This window comes from Trichophyton benhamiae (genome assembly GCF_000151125.1).
Source record: "Trichophyton benhamiae CBS 112371 chromosome Unknown contig01145.0, whole genome shotgun sequence".
NCBI classification, from domain to species: domain Eukaryota; kingdom Fungi; phylum Ascomycota; class Eurotiomycetes; order Onygenales; family Arthrodermataceae; genus Trichophyton; species Trichophyton benhamiae.
The window spans coordinates 708,141-733,076 of NW_003315111.1; the positions used below are offsets into that span (position 1 = coordinate 708,141).

A 24,936-nucleotide genomic window follows, 5' to 3' on the forward strand; every position below is an offset into this window, starting at 1 on the left:
TTTATCTGCTCCTTTGGACCAAACAACAGCGTTGTATCATTAGCTTTTGGTGACTATACCCGGTTTACTATTTGACTAGACTTGATGACGTTTTGCTTGCATCTCTGCTGCCAACCGTTCCAGCCTACACGTACTCGATGAAGCCATCTGAGTAACCAACCTCTTCTACATTAGATGAATGGCTTTCATCATGCATTCCAAGTAGTTCTGTCTCCTCATCAACTTCGTCGGTATTTTCAACACCCGTACACCAATAAAGAGGACTTCCTTTGGTGGAAAATGAAATCTCCGAGACGCAACGGGTATGACATCATCTCTCGCTCTCTTCCCTCTCAAACTGCTCGTCTGCTCTCCTCGTCTTCTCTCCCATCCTTGTTCTGCCTGCAGCAACAACGTAATCCAGCCTTGCTGATCTCTATGAAAGAGCCCTGCTACAGGGATGAATATCACAGTCACGACGACCTGCTCGCCGCCGTGCTATTGGTCTTCTAGCCTACCCCTTGCCACATCTCCGCAAGCTGCTTCGAAACAAATGGACCTGATAAGGCCATGCGGAACTTCCCCATAGCCGAAGCTCCTCCTGACATAACCATTTACATAACATCCTTTGTTATCTGAGAGCCGCTTGAAGGACTACTTTATAGGAGACGCATTTCCCGCCCGCTACAACCACGTAGCTGTTTATTTTTTTATTATTATTATATTTTTATTCCCCCGCCGTCCTGGTTACAAGACGATTACTTTTGATATTTTGATAGATGCCAGAGACAAATGGTGCCAGCATGGACCATCCAGTCTTGAAGATGGCGGTGGCCATCTTTTCTTTCGTATATGGTATATTCACGTTGGTGCTATACGGACTCACTGCAATCCTCAGTGGTGTGCCGTTTCGACAAACCACTGAAAAGGAACGGTTGGAGTTTCAACTCGGTTCGTATGAGTGAACGTCCCTTTTTCCCGGAAGCCTCCATGTTATCGCACAATACACAGAGTGAGAAAAAAAAAATGGGGGGATGATTGATCCTTCAGGTGTGGCTATTTTCTTTGATAGCTAACACTGACTTTCTCTGGACACAGCGTCAGATAGATTCTGGAATCTCTCAAAGAACTGGAAGAATTTCTCACACCGGTTTATGACTTTGCGGAATGGGTTCAAAGTCCACTATCTTGCAAACGTCTCGCCTGATGAAACTGTCGCCTCAAACACTGGGAACCAGCCATTGGTTATATTCCTGCATGGATTTCCGGATAGCTGGGCCATATGGCGGCACATCCTCTCGTCGAGCTCAATTGGAGACAAGAGTGTGATGCTTGCACCGGACCTACCTGGGTACGGGGGCACGGATTCGTTGGACGTATATGGCCCTACAGAAATCCTGGAGACGTTGACAGAGTTCATAGTCACCGTGAGAGACCAATACAATGTCTATGATGGTGATGGCCGAACCAAGAGGAGAGTTATTATAGTAGCTCATGATTGGGGAGCGATACTCGCTTTTCGCCTAGCTGCAGAAGCCCCCCAGCTAGCAGATAGGTTCATTATCTCCAATGGAGTCCTGGTATGCTCAGGTATTTTTTCCTTTTTTTTTTTTTTTTTTTTTTTTTTTTTTTTTTTTCCTGCTTGCTAATATGATGCATTGTCCCTGGCAAAAGCCCGGCTTGATGCAAGACAATATCTACCTATCGATCGAGTCAGCGAACAAGATGTTTAAGACTTTCCTCAGGGAACCATGGCGGTCGCGGCATGTGTTGTGCAAGTCTATCAAGGCTCTAGCCCCAGTACTCCGCCAACTGAAGAAGTCCCAGTATATATTCGTCTTCCACCTACCCGTACCGTTAGTTCGCTATGTTGGTCACGGAGGCAATTATTCGTTTTTAAGGGCGATCCACGAGCTAGCTGCAGGGAAAACCGCTGAATTTACAGTCCGAGATGCACAAGAAGCCATGGCCAGCACTCTTGGGCCTAGCATTGAAGAGCTCAAGACCAAGACGGCGGAGGGAGAGACATACTCTGAATCTGTTCGCATTCGCGCTGAGCAAGGGAACTTCAAGGACACAACGTCATACTACCGGCATGGAGCAGTGTCAGGCCCTTGGCATAAGTCTCTGGAAACCATCTCTGCTTTACATAGCATCTGCCCTGACGAACGCCGGAGAACAAGCTGCGGAACAGGCGTGTTCGACCCTGCCCCTGGGGCTCTAAAAGCAAACGCCACAATGCTATGGGGCATGAAAGACCCTGCAATCGATAATCATTTGGCCCTGGATGGAATAGCCGATCGACTTATCCAGGGAAGTCAGGTAATCGTGCTGCCTCGATCCGGCCATTTCACGCCCATGGAAGTGGAGGGCCGAGGAGCCCTTGAAGAAACAGTTCTATGGGCCGTCAATGGTGAGACAGGCGATGTTGGCCAAGCTGTCTTGTCTGTGTACCCTGAAGCCAGAGTGGTCGCCCGCCAGTAACTCAATCACTAGTTAAACAGTTTCCTCCTTAGCTGGGAAGAACAACTGCTGCGAAACTCCATGAATCGTTGCATCATCTTCTTTCTCCTTTCGTGGGCTATGATCGCCTGTTCTTTCAATTAGCCTGCAATATGCAGTTAAATATTCAAAAAAAAAAAAAATATATGAGCGAGACAGAAGGAAGCATGGCCGGTGTTGTCGTTGGAGAGATTGCGATCTGAGCGTTCTGATTCCGATTCCTGTACTTCCTTGCTTTTTCTCCAGGCGTTTGCATAATACCTGTACTCCATTTTGATAGTATATAGTTCTCATCGGAATGCATGTAACTATACATACATGATCGTGACTGCTTCCCAGGCACAGAGAACAGCTCCCCAGGTTAAACCCCCAAGGCCAAGCTTGGCTTCGAAGTGGATATAACTAGCCAGGCTGTACGGAGTAGCTAATATTAACTAGCTAGCGCCCGCAAGAGATGGTAAAATCTCCATCAAAGCTAACCACACTGATGCATATATCTTAACTGCATCAAGCTGTGGCAAGGCAATAAACGGGCTAACTGCTGGCACTCTGTAACACAGGCATAGGCTCGTTTCCGCCGGCTGGTGCTACACAGCAAGCTCCACGAGAAGTACTAAGCCAGCCAGCTACCAGCCAGCAGCCAGAAAGCAACAGTTCTCGAGCAGTGAGCGGTACAGCCCTTCTGCATACCCCCTCGCTTGTTATCATATGCAATATCGTGCAGGCCGGGAGGGATCGCTTGTTGGCTGGCAAGGATGCGGTTGAACGAGATTAAAAGGCCGCAAAGCCGGGAAGGGTTGCGAGGGCACTGGTCCTTGGTTTCTTGGAGCTCCAGCCGTCCTCCACCTCACGGGCTCTTCTTCTTCCTCTCTTCGTCTTCTCTTCTGACCACCGGCCTGCAGCATCCTGAGTGAGCTTATGGAGGAGGCCTGATTCCCTTCTGCTATCAAGGGATGCAAGTCGGGTGACGTTGGAAGAAGCTCTCCCAAGCCGGTGATGCGCGGCAGAATAGTTAACCAAGTGATCACTTGAACGGCCAGCTTCAACCTCCAACTAACTTAACTACTTTACCAACTATCCCCTCTCTCACACTCTCACGCAAACACGTACACACGCTCCCTCTCGGTCTACCTCGCCGGCCTCATTTCCCTCGGCTTTGTGTTATCACGCTCATTAATGGTTGCCGTCTCCAGTAACTAAATATCAGACGAAAGGAGGAGCCTGCCTTTGGAAGAAGCTCGTCGTGGGTTGCGCAACGATGTCTGGCCATGGAGCTGTTTACTGCACGGTTTGATCCCGCCTGACGACCGAGATAAACTCCTACCTTCTGAGTGCTGACTTGCTGATGGTGATTTATAGATCCTTCTGAGCGACAACTATCTTCCTGGTCAGTGATAAGATAGCAGGGTTGGCCCTACTTCATGATAGTTTGTTTGTTGATGATTTCTACTAGGTGCTATGGTCCTAGCCCATTCCCTGCGGGATAACGGAACGAGGGGAAAGCTGGCCATACTAGTAACGCCGGATACTCTACAGCCGGGGGTAATTGACGAGTTGAAGGTCGGTCGTTTACTAGAACAAGAAAAATATAAACAAGTTCATATTGCTGACAAGCAGCACCATATATAGACCGTGTACGACGATGTGATACCAATTCCCCGGATAGAAAATGCATACCCTGGGAACCTTTACCTCATGGATCGCCCTGATCTAATTTCAACATTCTCGAAAATAGCTCTTTGGAAGCAGACCCAGTACGACCAGATCGTCTATATTGACGCAGATGTGATAGCCCTCCGAGCGCCTGATGAGCTTCTTACACTTGAGGTCAAGACAATAGCTGCTGTGCCAGATATTGGATGGCCTGATTGCTTCAACACTGGTGTTATGGTATTACGGCCCAATCTCCAGGACTACTATTCCCTCCTTGCCTTTGCTCAACGCGGTATAAGTTTCGATGGTGCAGATCAGGGTCTCTTGAACATGCATTTCAAGAATTGGGATAGACTCAGCTTCACATACAACTGTACACCTAGCGGACACTATCAATACGTACCCGCATATCGGTATTTCGAAAGCACTATCTCACTAGTCCATTTTATCGGCCCTATAAAGCCGTGGGGGACTGGGAGAAGCACATCGTCACACGATTCACCATATAGCCAGCTATTGGCGAAGTGGTGGTCTGTGTATGACCGTCATTACAGGAGAGGCCCTATCTACGTCACTCCGCACCGCGATCACCAGACTCAAACCGCCTCAAAAGAAATTAGCCATAGCATAAGATATGTGCAAACTTCAATACCTGAAAAGAAGGGTTTGGAAACGACGATACATCCACCCTCAGAGCCCGAAGAGAAATCATATTCGGATCACAAGTTTCCAGCTGCCCTTGGAACGGATACTTCTGCGTTGAGCAAAGAGAAACATGTAGAAACCGAGGTACACACACAGGCCACGGAAACAAGTCAGCATGAGCCTGTCGGAGGGACTTACGAAGCGGTGGCACCTAGCAAGGAGGGCCCGGATTCGCGTATCATGCCTCAAGAGGAACCCTCTACTAGACCTGGTGTTGTTAGCATTGAACCCGTGCCCGCTGACACCCCAGGCCTAGAAGAAGACTCTCAGCCAAGCTATCATGCGCCTCCCAAGCCGATGATTAGCGCTGTGCCTCACTATGTTCGTGGAGAAGAACATATCTCGGTCCCCATTTATCATGGAGAGCCACCAAATATACCAACTTATATACCCACTGTAGATGTTAACACCCAACAACCTCACCTACCTCATTCGCCGGTAGACCGAGGAACAATCGAGTCACAAGAATCCGGGATACCATTACTAACAAAGGAAACAGGAGAAGATAAATCTGCCGATGAAAGCGCAACGAAAGATGAGTCTGTGGCCCTGCAAACTGCGAAAATACAACCCCCTGAACGCACTTCCTCTCCACCTTTAGCAGTCTGGGATGCACCACGGTAAGAATTCACCCCTTGCAACCTGTCTGCAGGTTCTAATATGTGTAGTGCACCGCCACCGGTGGATTCAAAGCCAGAAGCAGCTTCATTTCCCGTACAAATCTACACAATGTCAAAGGATACGGAACTTTTCCAGCCTCCCAAATCATACCCTGAGGCACCAAAAGACATGTACTATCAAGTTCCAACAACAGCCCCTGCAGTTCGAAGGCAAACATCTGCCTTCCCGTGGGAACGGAGTGCTCCGGCCCCAACACGGGTTTTTATAGGGGAAGATGCCGAACCCAGCCAAGCTCCTGAGGTTTTAATCTCTTCCGCTCGGCAAGGCATTTCCTCAAGTTCCTCTGGCGGGTTTGAATCGTATTCCCGAAACAACGCCTGGGACGACATGCCAGAAATCGAAAAGTACATGCGCTCGCTTCAAAAGCCACGCCGTGCGGGCGTATCAGTCATTACAGGATCTACACATGCGAGAAAATCATCGACTGGATTGAAATCTCCAGCCAGGAAATCGAACCTGCGTCAAACGCATTATCCACCAGAACATGACGTGCCGAGCCCGGCCGTTACACCAGCTCTAGTCATGAGAAAGCCAAGCACCTCTTCGGCAGCGGACGATCACTGGGAAAATGAAGAACTCCCTGCTGCTGAAGGTGTCCCTAACCAGGCGGAATGGGTGGGTCTCACGGTTAATGCATTTATATCCCTCCTTCAGGCCAGCTACTTATACTGGAAATTTACAGAACCCCATACAACGACTAAAGGAACTTCAGCGACGTCAGTCGCAATTCCTTGAAAGACACCTTGACCTTAAACCACAGGAGGCTGGTGGCAATGGTGCCGTCAGATGCCAGCGGAATATGAAATGAGATTGCCATTGTGAGGCGGTTGCTCTGATCCGTCCCAGCACCACAGCGTGGAAGGATATGCCTTCCAGGACTCGGCTCTTGATGTGTTAGTCCTTTGGATACTGAGTGGCTTACCTATACTACTGTTGAGTTTCCTTGTTATAGGATAAGCCAGCTGCTTGTATGTAGATAGTGATGTATCTTATTTTTAATACAGTTATTTAATCCCTCTGCTGAGAAAAACTGAAGATCAATAAATACGGGAGATTCTATTCGTACATCAACACTTGAAGGAATTCCCGCAACTACCCAAAAGAACAACCCACTATGGTTCAAGTATATGATATTACGAGTATTCTAACTTGCATCTGTACGGTATGAATGGATACCTCTAGTTTTGAAGTTGTTTAAGGCGATGATATCTCACATTAAGACAAGGGCAAGAAACAGGATAAACTAGTGTTATATTTATTTTTCTTTTCATGTTAACGAGCAGTGGATGCGTATGGTACTTCATGCTCTAATATGCCCATGAGTGCCATCAATTCCCAGATTCAACCCAAACCAGAGACACGATCTCAACTCAATGATGAAATATATCTCAATTACCAGGGGCGAAGTCAAGAAGAATTGACATGAATAACACAGAGCAACAAGAAGGAAAAGATCAAATAGGGGCTTCAGGGGTGGTGTGTGGGAGGGTGTGGCATATTTCTCGTTTTTCTTTTCTTTGCATTTTTGTTTCTATGTCAGGATAGGGCTCAAGGGGATGTTTGCATTACTTCACCATAACTTCCAGCAGCAGTGGTTGCAAAATACCGCACGTCAACGTCATCATCTTGCTGTAACTTCTCAAGATTTGGAAGGATCTGCTGCTGGATGATAGTTTGGCCACGGGGGGATGGAGTGGCAGCCTGTCCGGACTTATCGGCCTCGCTGAGAGTCCCTTCCTCTGGAAGTTTTCTAAGGGTGTCTATTATGACGGAGTATGACTTTGCAACATTGAATCTAATGTTGGGAATATCGTCCGTCACGAGCCTATCCAAAATTGGAAGGATGGAAGTCTCAATCATTTTCAGATTGATGACAGGGGCAAGAGTCTAGATTATTGTTGAGGTTAGATATAATTACAGGGAAGGGTGTAAGGTGAGTGGACACTTACGGTGATGGCGAAGCAGGTTGTCATTCTGTAGAGGTAGTTAGGGTGTTGACCCATAGCAGTGACCTTTGGAATTATGGAGCCATTGGCCCAATCAACGCCAAATACTTCTGTCAATTTCTTGAGATTTTGGGTAGCTGCTTCTCGGATTGAGAATACTGCATCTCCTAACCAGCCAAGACATAGGCTGTTGAGCTGTTCGTCGAAGAACTTGACTCCTAACTGGCTAGCAAGCAGGGGAATATACTCAATAATTGCGAGACGGACACGCCATTGCTTGTCCTCTGCAAGCTGTACAATCGCAGGGAGTAGTGACTGAGACAGGAGATCAATTCCAATAACTATTGTCGTAAGTCAGGTAACTTATATGATAAACTTTATGCTTGACGGAGGACGTACCCTTATTCACCAGCTCCAGTTTGGAGATAATGTGCAGTCTAACATCAGGGAATTCGTCTTTCAACATCTGCAAGAACATGGGAAGGAGATGTGAAATGGTCCTGGTAGGTAGTCATTAGATGGGAACTCAATAGAATCAAAGATGGGGTAGGTTTACTCTTCCTTCCCTAGAATAGGGGCTAGACCGCTGATCTGCATGCCCAAAGCGGCTCTTACATGCTGGGACGGGTCTGATACGAGATCTTCGATGCTTGTCATTATCTCATTTAATAGTGTTTCACGGTCAAGGAGCCGACAGAAACCTGGAGCCGTGTTAGTCTTTAGATGGGTAATTAATAGAAGTGGCGCAAGGCTAACCTGGAATCTGCCCGGCAATAGCGGTGCGGACCTCTGCTTCGGTATCCTTGAGGAGCTTTACGAATGCTGGGACCAGGTCACGGTTGACAACTTCCTCATCGACAGCTTTTGCGATCTATAAGGCGTCAGTAATATCTGGGACACGGTGTTCTGTAGAAGGATTGCATGTATGGGAGCTAACTACCTTTTCGAATTTGTCTGCAACCATGTACCTTACTCTCCAGCTCTTATCTTCAAACAGATTTCGGAGAGCTGTAAGAAGAACGCCGTGGCTAGATTGCTGTTCCTTGGGGATTTCCTCTGCTATGGAGATCAAAATTTCAACAGTTAAGAGTCGGACACTATCCTGGTCATCGTTTGCCAAGTTCTGGAATAAAGGAACCATCTCCACTATGATAACCTGCGAATCCATCTCTTTCACGAATTTCGCTAGGTTGTTGGCAGCCTGCCGTCTAACCATAGGGGTATCATCATGGACTAATTGCCCAAATTGTTGTCGTAGCCCCTGCTGTAAAGCTGGAGAGGCAGTTCTGTAGGGAGTACAGTAGAGGCCGGCCGCAGATATCTTGGAGGTGAACCAGTCTGCCTTTGAGAGACGGACTGTCAAGGGTATAAAATTGTCTTCGATCTGCCGGGGGGAGAGCTGCTCGCAGATCTTGTTGAGGGACTCTACGGCCTAGCAAGAAATAAAGTATTGCCATGTTAAACGCAGTGTTCCATATAAAGATTAACAGACATGAAAGCTAGTGTAATCTTACCTTTTCTCGCACCAATGGCTCCTCTATGGCTGCCAAATGCTCGAGGGGGGAAAGAAGGACGTGGGCATATTCTGGCCCACCGACGTATTCCACGAAGTTTCCGAGCTCTTCACTTAGAGCGGTTAAAACTTCATCTTCATCCTCGACTGAGTCTAAACAGTAGATGTTATCAATAACAATGCTCATCCATCAATAACGTAACATTCCGGGAGGAGGGGGAAAGGGGGAGCGGGAGGTCTTCACGCACCATCAAGGAACGGCACCAGCTCGTCTCGCGTTCTCTCCGGTCCGAGGGCGAGAGCGATTGTTGAGAGTCGATGAATCGCGTTTAGACGAAGGATCACATCATCATGCTATGTCCATACACCGGGGGTCATCAGTAAGCCGATGGGTCTGTTGGCCAGGGGGAGCGCCGCTACTTGGAGATTTGTTATGTATATACCTTCAGTTCATCAATCAAGACGGCAATGGGATAGAGCTCGTCATTTTCGCCTTGGCCTTCCATGGCGGAAACGAACTATTACGCGAGCGAGAACGGAGATGGTTTATTTGTGGGCGGAACTTGGTTGCTGCTTCAACGGAAGGGCTATGCGATGTGCTATCAAGCAGACGAGAAAACGGGGGGTAATGATGGTCGTTCGTGTAGGCAGATGACGGGCGGCGTGTATCGGCGAGAGCTACTATAGAGCCGGACTGGTTAATCTATCGTATTTGTACCCGGCCACAGGAGCTGGCAAGTGCACGGTGTTGTGAGAAGAGGCGGGAGAAAGGGGCGTTTGATGGGTGTTTTGTTGCTGTCTCGTGGGGTGAAAGGCAAGACGCCCGTAGACGAGACAGCGGCGGCGGGCAGCACGAAGACGTACTCTGGACTGTGGATGCTGGTCAGGGACACGGCCGTCTGGCGGAGGACGATGCGAGAGAATCGGGTTGCTGGGTGTTTCCTGCAGCGTTCGACGGCGACGGTCGTGGTCAACTGTTGACTGCAGGCGGTGGTGAATGTTTCGCTGGCCGCAGTCAGTTCGCAGCAAAAGCAGAACTTGGGCGGATGGAGCGACGCTGTGGCTGGTGCAGGGGAGAGTCAAAAAAGGGCTGTGGCTGTGGCGGTGCGGCTCTCCCAGCGAGCCCTGGGCTTTGCTGACTCAGCTGAACCCAAAAGGGAGTCAGTCGTCCACCGTCCTCGCTAACTAGTTGGTTGCTCTCGCTCTTCCTTCCGGCTGTCTGGGTCTACTTGTGGTCCTCTCTTTTATTTTCTCTTTGATAGCTGCTTGCCACGGAGATACAGAGGTCGCAGGCAGGTCGAAGAAGCCGGGACGCCCCTGCGTGAAGCTTTATTCCTCAATTGTCTGTCCAGCTGGTGGAATTGGCCGAGAAACAGCGCCCAAGATGCCTATGGTCACTGTTGATAAGGCGGCCCTGTGCAAGGCGCTAGGCAAAGAGTGAAGACCACCCACTGCCCTTCTCACAGCTGCCTTCTCTGCTGTATATTGACTAGAAGGGCCTAATGTTAACTGATATCCCGCTGCTAGATACACCACCGAGGAATTCGACCAGCTATGCTTCGACTTTGGTGAGTCACCCCCACTATTCACTAGATATCTATCGCTATATGCACACCTGGTGACTAACCTGCATCCGAACAGGTCTCGAGCTCGAAGAAGACGTGAGCCTCCTCCCTTAGTACTGCTCATACCATCTCGACCAGTTCGTAACAATTGCATAGACCACCGACTGCGACCGGCCATACGTGAACGGCGTCCAGGAACCCCCGCAACTCAAAATTGAAATCCCTGCCAATCGGTTCGTCCCACTGCCCCTTGCTAGCATGCCTGAAGGATGCGGGTTTTGACTTATTGTATAGTTATGACCTACTATGTTATGAGGGTTTATCCCTTATGTTGAATATTTTCCTCGGGAGAGCCGATTCACCGAACTATAGAGTAGTCACCCCTCCAAGCGGAGAGCTACAAACCCTTATCGTCAAGCCAGAGGTGAGACTGAACACCAGTGCGGAAGATGATCAAATTTCAGAAGCTAAAACAGGTCAATTATCCAGACCGAAAGTGTACGACCATATGTGGCCGGCGCTGTCTTCCGCAACATCCGTTTTGACCAAGCTCGATACAATTCGTTCATTGCCCTGCAGGATAAACTTCACCAGAATATCGCCAGACAGAGGACATTGGTCTCTATCGGAACACATGACCTTGACACCATTCAGGGCCCCTTCACATATGAGGCTTTGCCACCAAAGGATATTAAATTTATCCCTCTAAACCAGACCAAGTGCATGGATGGCGAGGAGTTGATGGAATTCTATGAAAAGGACAAAAACTTGGGCAAATACTTGCATATAATTCGTGATTCACCCGTATACCCAGTTATCTACGATTCGAAGCGAACCGTCTGCTCCCTACCACCAATCATTAACGGGGACCATTCAAAGATAACGCTGAATACTAGAAATGTTTTCATGGAAATCACTGCTACAGATAAGACCAAGCTGGAAGTCGTGAACAACATCATGGTCACCATGTTCTCCCAATGCACAGATGAGCCATTCACGTACGTTTTACATTCTAGACTACCCCCTTTACAACATCACATGAAGCTAACCTGCTCCTTACCAGAATTGAGCCTATCAAAATTGTTTCTGAGCATAATGGGGAATCACGACAAGTTCCAACACTTGAGCCAAGGACAACACAGGCTAGCATAGCTTATATCAACCAATGCACCGGTCTATCCCTTTCTGGCCCTGAAACCTGCAAATTGCTTAAGAAAATGGCTCTTTCGGCTAAGGTCTCTGAGACATCTGACGATACTCTTGACGTTACAATCCCTGTTACCCGAGCAGACATTCTCCATCAAGCTGACATCATGGAGGATGTTGCAATTGCACATGGTTTCAACGAACTTCCAAGATCTTTCCCTAGCAAGTCTGGCACAATTGCCCAACCTCTTCCAATCAACAAATTAGGGGACATAATTAGAGGAGAGGCTGCCATGGCAGGGTGGACGGAAGTGCTCACTTTTGCTCTATGCTCACACGACGAGAACTTTTCCTGGGTTAACCGCAAAGACGACGGGACGACAGCCGTCAAGCTCGCCAATCCCAAAACAGTCGAATTCCAGGTTGTTCGAACAAGCCTCTTGCCGGGCTTGTTGAAAACTATCCGTGAAAACAAGAATCACAGTCTCCCCATAAAGATTTTCGAGGTCAGTGATGTAGGGCTTAAAGACCTCTCGCTTGAGAGAAAGAGTCGCAACGAACGACACTTCGCTGCAGCCTGGTACGGGAAAACAAGTGGTTTCGAGGTTGTTCATGGTCTACTAGACAAGGTCATGATGATGATGAAGAGCGGTTTCATTGTTGGGGAAGAAGGGTTGGATAACGCTGCTGTTAAGGGGTCTCAGTACTGGATCGAGGAGCTCGATGGTAAGAACCCTCTGAATTTTTTTACCTATATATGTTGTCTATTGATTATGCTAACATTGACACCCGGTAGATCCCACTTATTTCCCTGGCCACGCTGCCTCCATACACTTACGTATGGACGGTAAGGAGAGCGTCATTGGGACTTTCGGTATATTACACCCAACAGTCCTTGAAAATTTCGACTTGAGGCATCCCGTGAGCGCCTTGGAAATTAACATTGAAACTCTCCTGTAAAACCCTCACTAAATAAATACCCATTGTCGAGAGTATGAACGAGTGCAATTACATCAATCAATACATAGCATGTGTTACGGAGCTTCCAAGCCTGTCCTTATCATATCAACTACTGCCATATATATGCACCGGACAAGTTTACAAGTAGGTATAGGCATCTTTTTCGAAGAAGCCTTATAGGGAAGCCCAATTTGAACATGTCGTTCATCACATCCATTTCAATTCTATTTCAATAATTAAAACAAGGAGTTGAAATTTTGGAAACGGATGATGAAAGAGTTCAAAAATAAATTAGAATAACTGAGAAATCCCGTTGCAACAAAATCATAAAACCGAGTCGCTCATATTTTCTTCATTTATTTTTGTTTTTACTCTTGAGGCTCTGCGGCATCGCCCTCTACAACCTGGCCCTCCTGCTCTTGCTCAGCTAGCCGCTGTTGTTCAGCAAGCTGTTGGGCAGCAGCAGCCTTAGCTCCGTAGTCCTGGCTCATTGGCTGGAGGACAGGCTGTTCTTCCTTTGGCTCAATGATAGTGACGGAATCTGGAAGAGTCTTCTGAGGACCAGACTTGCCCTCTGGATCGCTACCGCGCATGATCTTGACCTTGATACCGAGAACACCCTGGCGGAGGAGGACGTGACGAGTGGCGTGGTCAATGAAGTCGCGAGCTGGCTGACCGGAGTGGATCATGAAACCATCCTATACACAGATTTGGCCAATTAGTCGTCTACTCTCTCTACCTCAATTTCATCCCGGCGATAAGAACTCTCAAGAAACGTACAGTGAACTTCATGCTCTTGGCACGGGCAGCTCGTAGCTTTCCAGAAACAACGACCTCACAACCCTTAGCACCGCTCTCCATGATGAATCGGAGAACACCATAGCAAGCTCTTCGGACGGCCAAACCGTTGAGAAGCTTGTATCTCAAGCTCTCGCACTGAGCAACGGCAGAGAGACCACGGTTCTGGACCTTAGCGGCATAGAGGGAGACGGAGTTCTCTGGGAACTTGAATCGCTTCTGGATGAGGGAGGTGAGTTCACGGATGCGACGGCCCTGTTCACCCAAAACTTCCTGGGTGTGAGTGGCGCGGATAACTATTCAGTAAGACGTAGCTGTTAGCACTCGTAGTTCTCATTCCTCTTTGCCCATTCAGCGTCTCTCTTTTATTGTATTTGATATTTGAATTCCAGGCTCGCCTCGTCTGGGGCTCTGGCTCTGGCTTTCCGCTTGCCGTTCATTCGCAAAAGCCAAGGGGGTAGGAAAACGTTTCGGTAAGGAATAAACGTACTGATATCGGTAACGGTAGGAGTGACACGGACTTCGACACCGGAGTAGCCCTCCTCAGCCAATTCGCGCTGGAAGAACTCGTTCAACTCGGCGTAGAACACACCGTCGGCCACGAACTTGCGGCGCTTGGAGATGGCTCCCTGTACAGCTGCAGACATGATTGCGGTCTGTCGAAACGTGTGATTTCGTTCGGTAGGGCTGAGAGTTATCCGCCGGAGTTGAGGTCGTTGAACTGCAGCTGCTGTTGCGGTGGTTCGAGATGTTCAACTTTTAGACGCCTCGAAAGTCTTGCGGTTAGCTTTCCTAATTTGTCGATTCGGTGGTGGGGGGGATAATTTCTAAGTTAGGGCTTAGGGCTAATTAAGACCTGGCAGGTCGTTAACGCATTAATAAGCGGTCAATATCACGTGATTAAACCTTGAGATATCAAAAAAAAAGATGAGAGACGTTGAAGTAGACGATCATAGATCCATGGATCGTACGGAGTAGATTCAATTTCTTTGTCATTTCTAAGAACCCTCGATGCTGCGGACTCGACGTATAGCGAAAACAATATCAAAACGAGAGAAATGCCGAACAGCTGCGGGTATTGTGACATGGCTCGTTAGCAGTAGTAAATAGTAGTAAAAGACACTCAGCCCCGTTCCCTGAATGCAAGGAGCAACCCCAATCGTAAACGTCATAAACTCGAAATGTCCAGCAAATCCCTAAAACTCCAAAATGCAACACCTAGTCCCAGATAACCGAGCTTGATTCCCTCAACAGACGCCTAGATCCTCCTATGGAATGTGTCCGAAATGCCTGTAAGGAATTGCTGTCTACGTCATCTCTACCGCCTCCATTTCCCGTGCTTTGATTGTTCCAGGACCATCTCCCTTCCCGACAGGCAAGCTTAAACCAGAAATATTGGCCGCGAGAGAAGTGATACTCGTTGTAGGGCCGGTTGTAGAAGACTGAGGTGCAGCTAGCTGCTGAGATACAGCGACAGGGGTGACAGAGCGATCAGCGGTTTCGACAGCAACCATAGGGGTCATAGATCCACTCGGGCAATCTCTTTCAACCAGGACACCACTGTTTGCTATGCGAGGATTATTCATTTCAGAATCGTTGCGTCCAAATGATTCAGCCCACCATCTAACTTCGTATGTGCGAGGGAATAGTAAACGCTCACTACCGCGTTTGTTGTCGTCGATGAGAGGGTCATACTCCGGGTTGATGAACTGGCTTCGCCTGGCTAGGAAATAGTCCCAGACGCTGCGAGTCTTTTCTTTGGCTCCGCGATCAACACGCTCCTTTTCACTGTTGTAAAGGAATGTACCGTACTGGCCAGAGTAGACATGGTAGAGCAGCCGTCGCAGAAAACGTTCGTTGAACTCAAAGCGGGTAGGGTGTTGGTAGAGAAGTTGGTAGGTAGCATCCAAGAATTGATGAAATACAGGGCTAGTTTCCTTGGGCTTTGTCATATCACTGTCACTCACTGGTGATTTTGGATTGGAGGTCGCCCTCTTCGAGTTCGAGGAGTCAGGGTCGGCCCTGTCGCCGTCACCCTCTACCAATGACTCCCGGCTGACGTTGTCCCGGTTAAAGAAGCCTTTTGCGCTGAGCAGGGCATTTTCAAGGGCTTTGCCTGCTACTCCCCCCTCAAAAGCACCTCTTGCAGAGTCACTGCCCCGATCATTTTCGACTTGAAACCACTTATCACTGTTAAGATGTCCTGATCTATGACGGAACATGTGACCGAACGCAAGCCAGTCCTTTTCAACAAGAACCATGAATCCTTCCAAAGTTCTATAATACGGATCTAAACAGAGCTGGCTCAGGGCGCTGAGTTGGCCAGTTCTGTCCCATCCATCAGAGCAATGAATCAGCACATGTGAATGCTGTAGGCCAACCTGCCGGGCGATCAATGCTGCCCCGTCGAGAATGACAGCGATGTACTTCAGCCATCCACTCTTCAGTAACTGATCTCTATTTGGCGGCAACGGGCTGATATCAGAATCTCTGAGCGCTTCGATGACTTTATTAAGCGAGTCCCTCATAACATGGATGTTGTCAATGCCCAGGTAGGCCTTAGCAGCAAATTTGTAGTTGTCCATGTTTTCGGATCCCAAACCAACAGCTTGCATTGCAAGAGCATTCACGGTAGGGCGAGCATCAACAATCAGGTTATTTTGCTGAGCTCCATATATTTGTGTTTTGTAGTCCTTGATATCATTCCTGGCGGAGGCTACAACTTCGTCCTCCAGTTCTTCTGCATTCGAGAATTCAAAGTCGGAGTTAATTCCAAACTGTTCTTCTGCACTTGAGTTGGAGGATTCTGTTTCTAAGGAAGGGGGTGAAGCGTTTGCTAGAGGTCGATCCTGCCGGGATGTTGAGAAGATAGCAGCAAGGAGCTTCTCATCTTGGATGCTGCGGTTGTTTCGGACGCCAACAAGCGGCTGAGACGAGCGAGTTATGGAACAGTTGTTGACAGGGTGAAGATAGGTCAGAACAGGAATCCGCGCTCTTGAGCGATATCTCCCGGCATAATTAATCGTATTATCGGATATATTGCTCGGAACCGGGAGGAGGGCAGGATACGTGGGCGAGAACTTGCCAGGAAATGTTAGCTAACTTTAATATGAACAGGCAGTAAGAGAAATACAGAACAGACCTTATAATCCGTGTTGATACAGGATATTCGCCAGTTAGAGTCTTGCTCTGCCCTGCCTACACCAAGACGAGCCCATTCCTTGCGAGGGTTATATAGTTCCCATCCATTCAAAGCAAGCTCGGCTGCAGGAGGCTGAAAGGTGAATGCATAAAGCTTTTCTATGCTTCCAAGCTTGCATGTCCATGTTCTTATAGTCTCATAGACATCTCTACTCCTCGCCTCATTTGGAAAAGTAAAACACATAAAGCTGAAGTCGCGGCACCGGAGGCGGATTGATGCTGGCTGGCGTGATGCAGGAGATGCAGGTCTGTAAGTACAGAAGCAGATAATAGGATATGTGATCCATATCTCTTTATGGCCCACAGTCGGCTTATCCTTGGAATGCTCTCTAGGTGATTCTTTCTGGGGTGGAATATACGAGAAGACAATATGGTGGGGAGTAAGGTGAAGACTTCCTATTGCCTTCTCTCCCCGGCGGAATAGAGTGACCTCATCTACCTGTGATAAGCCCTATAATTAGTTATGTATATCAAAGATGTGAGAGAGGGATAAGCAGTAAAAACCTTAGCTATCCTTGTTTTATCCATCTTCTCGTAACTAGATAATCTCTCTATGGCCCAATATCATGCTGGTATGGCACAGAATGACGTGGTCGGTAATAAAGGAAGGAATATAATCCCAGAGAAGGACATCAAAGGTTGAGAGAACTGGAAGAAAAGAAGACAGTAATACAAGGCTTAGATAGCAAATAAAGGCCAGATCCTTAGGTAAATATATATGAATATCCCTTGTTTTTTTTTTTTCTTTCAGGACTTAAAAGCTCATTTTGATAATAGGACATCGTTATCAAGTTAGGATGAACTATCAAGTGACAGCTAGTGGCTAACCTAGTTATTAACTAGTTACGCTTACGTTATCAGTCACTGGTTACTATAAAGTTTTTCAGCGATTACTTCTCTTAAATCAATGTATTAGAAGAACAGTAGGTATTCTTGTTGAATTATATTCATCTTTTTATATTGCTCTATATAATAATAAACCCTATAGTTATACTAAACGAGACATGATATATGCAGAGAAATACAGGTAGCTGAAGAATAAGCAGCTGGCAGAGGGTACTAATACATAAAAGAATACACAGGTCTAGTTGTCATGGCGATCAAGGTTTTTCTCTAGCAGGCTTTCTTCAAATAGTTTTTGGTCAGGCATGTCTCGGTCGGACTGTTGCTGAAGTGCTGCAAAACTGAATGCTAAGTGGCAAGAACGAAGATAAAATGGTAACAGTGCGGATTGAAGGGAGCCAATGGACGAGTCAGTTTGTGGCAAGGAGCTTAGTTTCTGGTTAGGTAAAGCATTCTGGGGTCGCCGCTCATTATCGTAAAGCCCAAGGGTTAGGCTTATCTCTGTGGTCTTCGTAGGAAGATAAGGTCCCATGTCCTTGGTAGCAAAGGTAAGATCGAACTCCTTGTATATATATTTCGAGACACTAGCTTCCGCAAGTGATTGCACCGGAGGATAGACATAATACTCTCCAGTGACATACTCAAGCTCTTGTGTGCTTTGTGCTGGTGGCCTTTGAGATGGTTCTTTTGCTGGATCCAGAAGCTCAGCAAAGGTTTTGGGAATCGCAAAGTCACAGAATAAAGGCATTGAAGGCTGGTTTCGAGTGAGAGGGGGGTTGAGTTTGAAGGCTTCAGCACATCGGTGGAGGCTTGAATGAAACACATTATCCGTCTCTGCATATGCACATTCAATGCAATCCCGGTCGAAGAGGTTGTAATAAACCGTCTTGTTGAACCGGATATCGAGGGGGCTCTCAGGCAGAAGCATATCCACATCCCGACTGCTGACAATGGCATTTATGTTCCGGATTGTCGGAGTTGTTGATATTTCCTCGCTGTCTTCTGGAAAGGCAGCCTCTAGCTCAAGCTCAAGTTCTGGTAAGAACGACTGCTCCTTAAGGGAGGGCAGAAGCCGGATACGAAAGATAGTTTTCTTATCATTGCTTGCAGCAGCTTCCAAAGAGTCCAGAAATGCAAGAGTATTCGGTACTTCGTTGATAAAAACCCTTGGTGTTTGTAAACCCTCGATATTAGGAAAAGATGCCTGTCCAGAATCATGTGTAGATCGACCTTCGAACAAGCACTGCCCGACAGACGCTGTAATTACTTCGCGTGTGCGATGTTGGTCAAGTAACCTTTGACTACTCAAATCATCTTCATCGAATAGAAGCTCTAGAAGTTTATGGAAGGGTTTCACGGAGCCCTTTCCATATATAGAGGCTGGAGGCCTTCCAGGAACCCTCCCATCACTATCTCCTGATTTTATCCATCTAAACCATTCCTTTTGTCTGTTCGGAAGATCCATGGAATCGGAATAGAACACAGGGTATAAGTGGGCATTCTCAGAGTTGGTAAGATTTGTAAATAACCCGCCCTTTTGATGGAGAGAAGATGCTGCGAGATACAGTGTACGTCGTGCTTGGTGCGCATTGGACTCGTTATCATGGAAGTAGTGGATACCCACAGCACTGTGTTCCCGGCCTATATCCAATGATACGTTGTATTCGCTTTGTAACCATGGGAGAAAAGTAGTTTCCCAATAGTTCAAGTCTGCTGTAGCTTTTAGTTGCGCAACGGAGAGACCAGTATCTATCGACCGGACATCGGAAGCCCATTCATTAAGCTGCTGACTCGTCCCCATGCACGCTTCCTTGCTTCCCGTTATTCGTATTAATCCGAGATGTCGCGACACGTCGATGTTGACTTTGTGGGATTCGGCGAACATGTTCAGGAGCGGCATGGTTGGGAGCAGTAGTACTGACATTGGCCGTGTGTCCAAATAAATGTCAAGCTGCCCCTCCTCCCCATCAATTGATAATTCCCAAGACTCTCTTAGTATTCTTTCGACCAACTTTTTCTTGGGTCCCATCTCCCTAAAAGCTGGGATTCGGCTCGTAATTCGACCTTGGGGAGCTGGAGGCTGGTCTAAGTAGGGAGAGTTTCCAGCCCTCCATTCACTTGACTTTTCAGATTCTGTATTTCGCTCAGAATTTTGATAATACTTTCTTAATTGCTCAAAAGTGAACCCATCACTGAGCGTGTTGTGAAGATGCTTCCAATCTTTCGGCAGGAGGGTGTCACCGGGGCTATATAGAGCGCGAAGGTAGTCGAGGTTCTTCTCTACCTCTTCAAGCTCGAATTCAACCCTTTCATTATGCAAGTCCTTTAGTAACTCCGTCGGACTCTTCCATGGACTCTTTCCGTTAGCCACCTGCACGACATCTCGCGGGCGACGGGGCTTATTATCCACTATGACCACATGGGCCGGTTCGCCTAGCACCTTAACATTCTCTAGTTGTTGAATACGATGAGGGGAGCCGTCGAATTTAGCTGGATTCTCCGTTGACGCCGGTGTTGAGTCATCGTGTGATGGTTCATGGGTGTTATCAGCAGAATGAGGTCTCGGTATGGGGTAACTCGGGGGTGGTTTCCGAAGATTCGAAAAGTTTCGGCACCTTGCGAAGCCTACGGCATGTACGCCTCTTTTCCAAAACATATGTACAGCGTGCAAGTCAATCCAGCAGGAGGCTACATGTTAGTTGCAATATACTGACCTTGGGAGGAAAGAGACCTAAGCTTCAAGTGAAAATAAAAATAAAGTTTCTTGGGTTCTCAGGAATTTTATTCTTCCGTAAATGAGCCGGGCCCCGGGCCCCGCACGGGCAGCCTTAGCTTGTTGGTACGATTAAGGTTTCGGGAATAGAAAGTCTATCTCTATCGCATCATAATTTCATTATTAACGGGACAGCAATCATGTCTAGCTACAGTAAGACCAATGTGACAATGAGACATTTGACTGCAACTAGAGTATAGGAGAAAATCCATGTTTTTTTATATCGTACATTTACGTATATGGTAGTTATACTGATTCACTTCTTATGTATAAAGAAAAATGCCTCCCCGCTAAAACTGGTTCCTGTAGGAATGGGAAACGCCGTACAACGAAATGGCTATGTTCGCGAACATTTAAGCGATATGATACGACCAGCGGACCGTCGCCCCTCAGTTCTACAGTTGTGGATCCTCTTTAGCCCATGAAACCTCCCAGCTGCGTAGATCTTCCCTATAATCAAACTCTGTAAGAGTCTTTCTCTTCCGCCTTTTCCCGCCAGATCTCTCAAACGCGCCTGTTTCGTTCCTTTCCTTGCCTACCGCTCCAAAGGAAAAATCAGAGTGCCGGCTATCACTTCGTGAATGGGCAGTAAAGGGATCTTTGATCCTCGGAATATGGTCAGGGGAATTCTTGCTATCGCGAATGGTTCGATGTGATCCTGCATCACTCAGCGAGTTATTATCATGCACCTCATCCTCATCATCAGCCTTATATCGTGAGTGGTTTTGTGGAAACCCGTCCCCGCCAGCAAATATGTTTTCTATAAGTTGATCCGGGGGCAGTTCATCAGGGAGTGTCGCCCAGGCCGCGGCTAAAGTAGAGCGATACATGTCTTGAAGATCACTGTATTCGCGACCTCTGTTATTGACTGAGGGGATGTGACCATCATTGTTTATTTCGCCGTGCTCAGTGGACATAACCCCAGCAATTCCGGAGAATACGGTTGCAGGTTTAAGTGGCGGCCTGTATCTCTTGCTTTAGTTCCATTAATACATGCTGTAAAAAGAGTTAACGTACGCAGTAAAGTTGCTGTCGCCTTCAATCTGGGATATTGCGATGCCAACTTTGACGGTGGCATTGATTTTGCTGTTCTGCATTAGATATCGTCTCGTGATTCCTTCATCGCTCTCCGTTTTATCCACGTATTCTGAAAGATTCAGTTTGATATTTCCCAGTGGTACTCTGTCAGCCCGATTTTCTGCAGTAAACTCTTGGAAGATATCAAGCTGAAGTTCACAGTCCTGCAACATCTGGTTCCGATCAACCGTTAGTCTAACAACTATCAGCTTCTCATAATCCCAGGATGCCCTGTGATCATGAAGCAAGGCTTTTTCCGTATGACCATTGTGGTCGGCAGACGCCGATGATGGTAGTTGCCATTTGACGTATGCAGTACCAACTACCAAAGGGACATTGATCATATCAATGATCTGTTGTGCGTATTAGTGGATGCCACCACGCTTATGGAAACTAGCTCTACATACACGTAGGCTCAGCGTAAATCTAGGCTAAGAGATTATCAGAGTAAGCAGTAAGTCAGAGCAGAGAAGTGTAGGGTATTTGGTTATTTCATACCCTCCGGCTCTTAGGAACTATAAGGTGAGACTCAACGGTCAGCGATTCGACTGTATAAATAGCATAGTTTGAACAGCCATTTTCGGATTTTGGTTGAAATTTCAACTATGGGATGTTTAAAACAGAGAGCTCACCGAAAGCCTGCATCCTGATAACCAGTATTCTGACGCGTTTAGTCCACCAGCATATCACAGCTTTTAGAATATAAGTGTAAACAGAAATCTAACATTTCTTGAAGAAGAAAGGAAGAAAGAAAGAAAAACAGACATGTATTAAGTACTCTTTGCCTCTTTCTTGATCAACCTTGACATCATGTTTCTCTTTCGGTGGTTGAAGCACTGACCATATGGACCAAACTTTCGCTGGATGACTAAACCAGCTGCTTACACAATTTACAGGCATCATGTGACTTGTACCTGGCGGGCCGGGGAACTTGTTGGCATCTGACATTCTTGACAAACATGTGGTACTTTTAGGCTCTAAAGTCGTCAAACGATATTCAACGGAGCCCGTCTGGCTTTCCACCCACCACCCTCCACCCTCTCCTCTTAATGATACCATGCTCTCCCGCCCAATATAATAGCAATGTCCACTATTTTAAAGGGGGGCGTTTGGTAGCGCAATTTGGACGGAGACTCTTAATTATTCATTCTCAATTAATTCCGCCGTTTTCTTTGACCGCAGAATACTCCCAACCTGATTGGATTTATTGGCCCTACCGACTCATGAAATGAAGCCGGCTAACTTCTATTGGATAATTATGCTTCTAGTAGACCTCACCTACGGCTCCGTACATACGCTGTGAGGTTTGTGTCCAACCACGACCAAGTGTTTTCCATCAGGACATATGATGGGAACTCTTGACCTTTTGATATAAACTGCATATCAAAATCCAAGAGCACTTTTACCAGGAGAATCTCTGAAACTTTCACACCAATAAACCGCCCAGGACAGAGTCCAGTGCCATAGCTAAACGCCAGGAATTTCTCAGAAGCTGTTGATGCACGCACGGTACATGTATTAGAATCCGCATCATAAAACCGGTAACCGTCAAACCTTGTTGGGTCTGGGTAGTTCTTAGGGTCCCCATGAACGCATTTCGTCGGTATTCCAATGCAAGTTCCCTTTGGAAGATTCATGTCTAGAGACTCGATTCTAAGTGGCTTATTTAACCGACGCGATACGCTTACTAGTGAAGAGGTTAGTGAAGGCCTGTGTCGCATAAGCTATGGATTTGATTACCTGAAATCGGCGCATACAGACGTAAGCTCTCACGCATGAAGCTTTCCAACTTTGGTGTATGCGCCAAAAAATTGGAGTTCCAGCCTCCATGAGATTCAAGGGAGCCTGAGACCTCCTCTCTCAATGCGTCGACGTACTCAGGGTTTGCCATACAACGAACAAACATGGCACTCAAAAGTGGAGCGATAGGCCCCCAGACCTCATATATATGGAACAATGTCTTCATGAAGAGACCTTCAATGTCGTTCTCCTCTGTCTTTGTATTTCCACTCATCGAAAGAAGGCCCTCCTTGAGAGCTTGCTTTAAAAAGATGGTCAGCATACTCATATCTTCACCAGTTGATTCCCCAAGTCGGAGAAGCTGCACACGGCGCTTGATTTCGGGTACGACTTTCTTTCTGACAACTGAGATATTGGAGCGAAATTTACGGTGAAGAGGGGACAATCTCCAGACTAATGGAAATAAGAATCTTGGCCAGCGAGCAAATTCGTTGATAACCTCCTCAATTCCCAAGGCATGGGCAGTTATGTGTTGCATGAGAATGGGGTCTCGCGAGAATTTTGGCCCAAGAACCAACGAAGTTGCATAATGCATAAGCACATTACTGACTACCTCATTTGGATTGAATTTGGTCCATTCTATACAGGTGTTAGATGGTGGACCGAAAAGAAGGGTTTAGGAGAAGATACCTTTGCTACTTGGGTTACCGAAAAATGAAGGCAGGAATTCCTCGGCATCCGTTAGGACGAGGGAGTGGACATGATCTATGAATTGAAGTCGGCTACTAAGCACATATTCCTAGATCGAGTCGGAAATCAAATGCAAGCAAAGTACTTACCAGTATGTTTCTTTTGGTTGTATGCGAGGATGGCGTTGATATGCGTTTGACAATCAGCATTGGTATGGTATCTTATAGCCGATGCCTACTGCAATGTTAGAACTAACCAGAAAGAGGTATGGCAAGGACATGGAAGCGACGTGTTACATTCTCAACATAGTTCATGAAACTGAGGTGATCAGCTGGCAAATTGCACCATTCTTTCATAGACTCTAACGGGAGCATAAGCATCCAATTGTCAAGATCTGCCTTTATCGCAAACGGCTTTCCTTGTTTGGTATACTGGTATCATTTTGGTATACGTGATTAGTTAAATTATCCAACGACTAACTAACCAACCAGGGCAACTAGTTAGTTGACTCACTCGGTAGACTAACTTACCTTAAAATACGCATGTTGAATGGCATCCTCTAGCTCACGCCCGCTTAGTTGGCGGCGGAACCTAGCCCACAGGAGGCTTTGGCTTGTTACACGATGGAGGTTTCTGACAGGCCAAGTTTGTAGAAGATAATCTGCATGGTCGATGAGGAGAACGACCAAAACTATAATAAAACAACAGAGAAGAAACAGTTGAAGAAATCCAAAAAGGTTGAAATTATGGATGTCTGGCTTCCATAGATCGCTCACAGGCACCCAGGATGATGACTGTGAGGACATAGTGGTTAAGGAGCACCTGCAAAAGAACTAGAAATTCGAATACTTTCGGAGTACCTCAGGTTGGGGGGATTATAATCGTGTCAGTCGTTGATCATTGAGAAATACCATCGAGTCTTTATAACTATCGTCCCTCTTCTTTCCACAGTGTACTCCAAAAAAATTTGGCCAGCCACCCGTCCGCCTTGGAATAGTTATTGGTCATGCTGCTGCGTAACACTCCTTCATGCCCCTTGCGAGGACATTCACAAACGCATCTGAAAACTCCGGAGTTATTTATACGAGCCCAAAAATTAGTGAATAGTTAATCAGGCTGGAAGATCTGCCCTCTCCAACCTCCCCCATCTGACTGTCCATAGGA

At 47.0% G+C, this 24,936-nt stretch overlaps 10 protein-coding genes across 10 annotated transcripts; 3 read left to right on the top strand and 7 right to left on the bottom strand.

Moving 5' to 3' along the window:
• Positions 1 to 758: 758 nt before the first annotated feature.
• ARB_05632 (uncharacterized protein) lies at positions 759 to 2,463 on the top strand (the record flags this gene model as incomplete). The annotated part of the gene is made up of 3 exons (XM_003016188.1): positions 759 to 930; positions 1,078 to 1,559; positions 1,759 to 2,463. The coding sequence occupies 3 exons, from the start codon at positions 759 to 761 to the stop codon at positions 2,461 to 2,463; spliced, it is 1,359 nt and encodes a 452-aa protein (XP_003016234.1).
• Positions 2,464 to 4,176: 1,713 nt separating this feature from the next.
• Positions 4,177 to 6,328, top strand: ARB_05633 (glycogenin; the record flags this gene model as incomplete). Its single annotated transcript, XM_003016189.1, has 3 exons — positions 4,177 to 5,459; positions 5,508 to 6,135; positions 6,203 to 6,328. The coding sequence occupies 3 exons, from the start codon at positions 4,177 to 4,179 to the stop codon at positions 6,326 to 6,328; spliced, it is 2,037 nt and encodes a 678-aa protein (XP_003016235.1).
• Positions 6,329 to 6,820: 492 nt separating this feature from the next.
• Positions 6,821 to 7,944, bottom strand: ARB_05634 (uncharacterized protein; the record flags this gene model as incomplete). The annotated part of the gene is made up of 4 exons (XM_003016190.1): positions 6,821 to 7,051; positions 7,090 to 7,407; positions 7,470 to 7,807; positions 7,866 to 7,944. 4 exons carry the CDS (start codon positions 7,942 to 7,944, stop codon positions 6,821 to 6,823), a joined length of 966 nt encoding a protein of 321 aa, XP_003016236.1.
• Positions 7,945 to 8,018: 74 nt separating this feature from the next.
• ARB_05635 (uncharacterized protein) lies at positions 8,019 to 9,485 on the bottom strand (the record flags this gene model as incomplete). The annotated part of the gene is made up of 6 exons (XM_003016191.1): positions 8,019 to 8,167; positions 8,223 to 8,337; positions 8,407 to 8,898; positions 8,981 to 9,132; positions 9,228 to 9,333; positions 9,423 to 9,485. The coding sequence occupies 6 exons, from the start codon at positions 9,483 to 9,485 to the stop codon at positions 8,019 to 8,021; spliced, it is 1,077 nt and encodes a 358-aa protein (XP_003016237.1).
• A 1,387-nt stretch (positions 9,486 to 10,872) lies between these two features.
• On the top strand, positions 10,873 to 12,650 carry ARB_05636 (uncharacterized protein; the record flags this gene model as incomplete). Its single annotated transcript, XM_003016192.1, has 4 exons — positions 10,873 to 10,968; positions 11,034 to 11,542; positions 11,608 to 12,416; positions 12,583 to 12,650. 4 exons carry the CDS (start codon positions 10,873 to 10,875, stop codon positions 12,648 to 12,650), a joined length of 1,482 nt encoding a protein of 493 aa, XP_003016238.1.
• Positions 12,651 to 13,018: 368 nt separating this feature from the next.
• ARB_05637 (uncharacterized protein) lies at positions 13,019 to 14,095 on the bottom strand (the record flags this gene model as incomplete). Its single annotated transcript, XM_003016193.1, has 3 exons — positions 13,019 to 13,348; positions 13,431 to 13,744; positions 13,939 to 14,095. 3 exons carry the CDS (start codon positions 14,093 to 14,095, stop codon positions 13,019 to 13,021), a joined length of 801 nt encoding a protein of 266 aa, XP_003016239.1.
• A 660-nt stretch (positions 14,096 to 14,755) lies between these two features.
• On the bottom strand, positions 14,756 to 17,177 carry ARB_05638 (uncharacterized protein; the record flags this gene model as incomplete). Its single annotated transcript, XM_003016194.1, has 3 exons — positions 14,756 to 16,375; positions 16,552 to 17,100; positions 17,154 to 17,177. 3 exons carry the CDS (start codon positions 17,175 to 17,177, stop codon positions 14,756 to 14,758), a joined length of 2,193 nt encoding a protein of 730 aa, XP_003016240.1.
• A 556-nt stretch (positions 17,178 to 17,733) lies between these two features.
• On the bottom strand, positions 17,734 to 20,148 carry ARB_05639 (respiratory complex assembly protein Rmp1, putative; the record flags this gene model as incomplete). Its single annotated transcript, XM_003016195.1, has 1 exon — positions 17,734 to 20,148. The coding sequence occupies one exon, from the start codon at positions 20,146 to 20,148 to the stop codon at positions 17,734 to 17,736; it is 2,415 nt and encodes an 804-aa protein (XP_003016241.1).
• A 512-nt stretch (positions 20,149 to 20,660) lies between these two features.
• Positions 20,661 to 21,686, bottom strand: ARB_05640 (uncharacterized protein; the record flags this gene model as incomplete). The annotated part of the gene is made up of 2 exons (XM_003016196.1): positions 20,661 to 21,228; positions 21,283 to 21,686. The coding sequence occupies 2 exons, from the start codon at positions 21,684 to 21,686 to the stop codon at positions 20,661 to 20,663; spliced, it is 972 nt and encodes a 323-aa protein (XP_003016242.1).
• Positions 21,687 to 22,062: 376 nt separating this feature from the next.
• On the bottom strand, positions 22,063 to 23,981 carry ARB_05641 (uncharacterized protein; the record flags this gene model as incomplete). The annotated part of the gene is made up of 5 exons (XM_003016197.1): positions 22,063 to 22,432; positions 22,621 to 22,995; positions 23,100 to 23,721; positions 23,773 to 23,881; positions 23,922 to 23,981. The coding sequence occupies 5 exons, from the start codon at positions 23,979 to 23,981 to the stop codon at positions 22,063 to 22,065; spliced, it is 1,536 nt and encodes a 511-aa protein (XP_003016243.1).
• Positions 23,982 to 24,936: the final 955 nt, after the last annotated feature.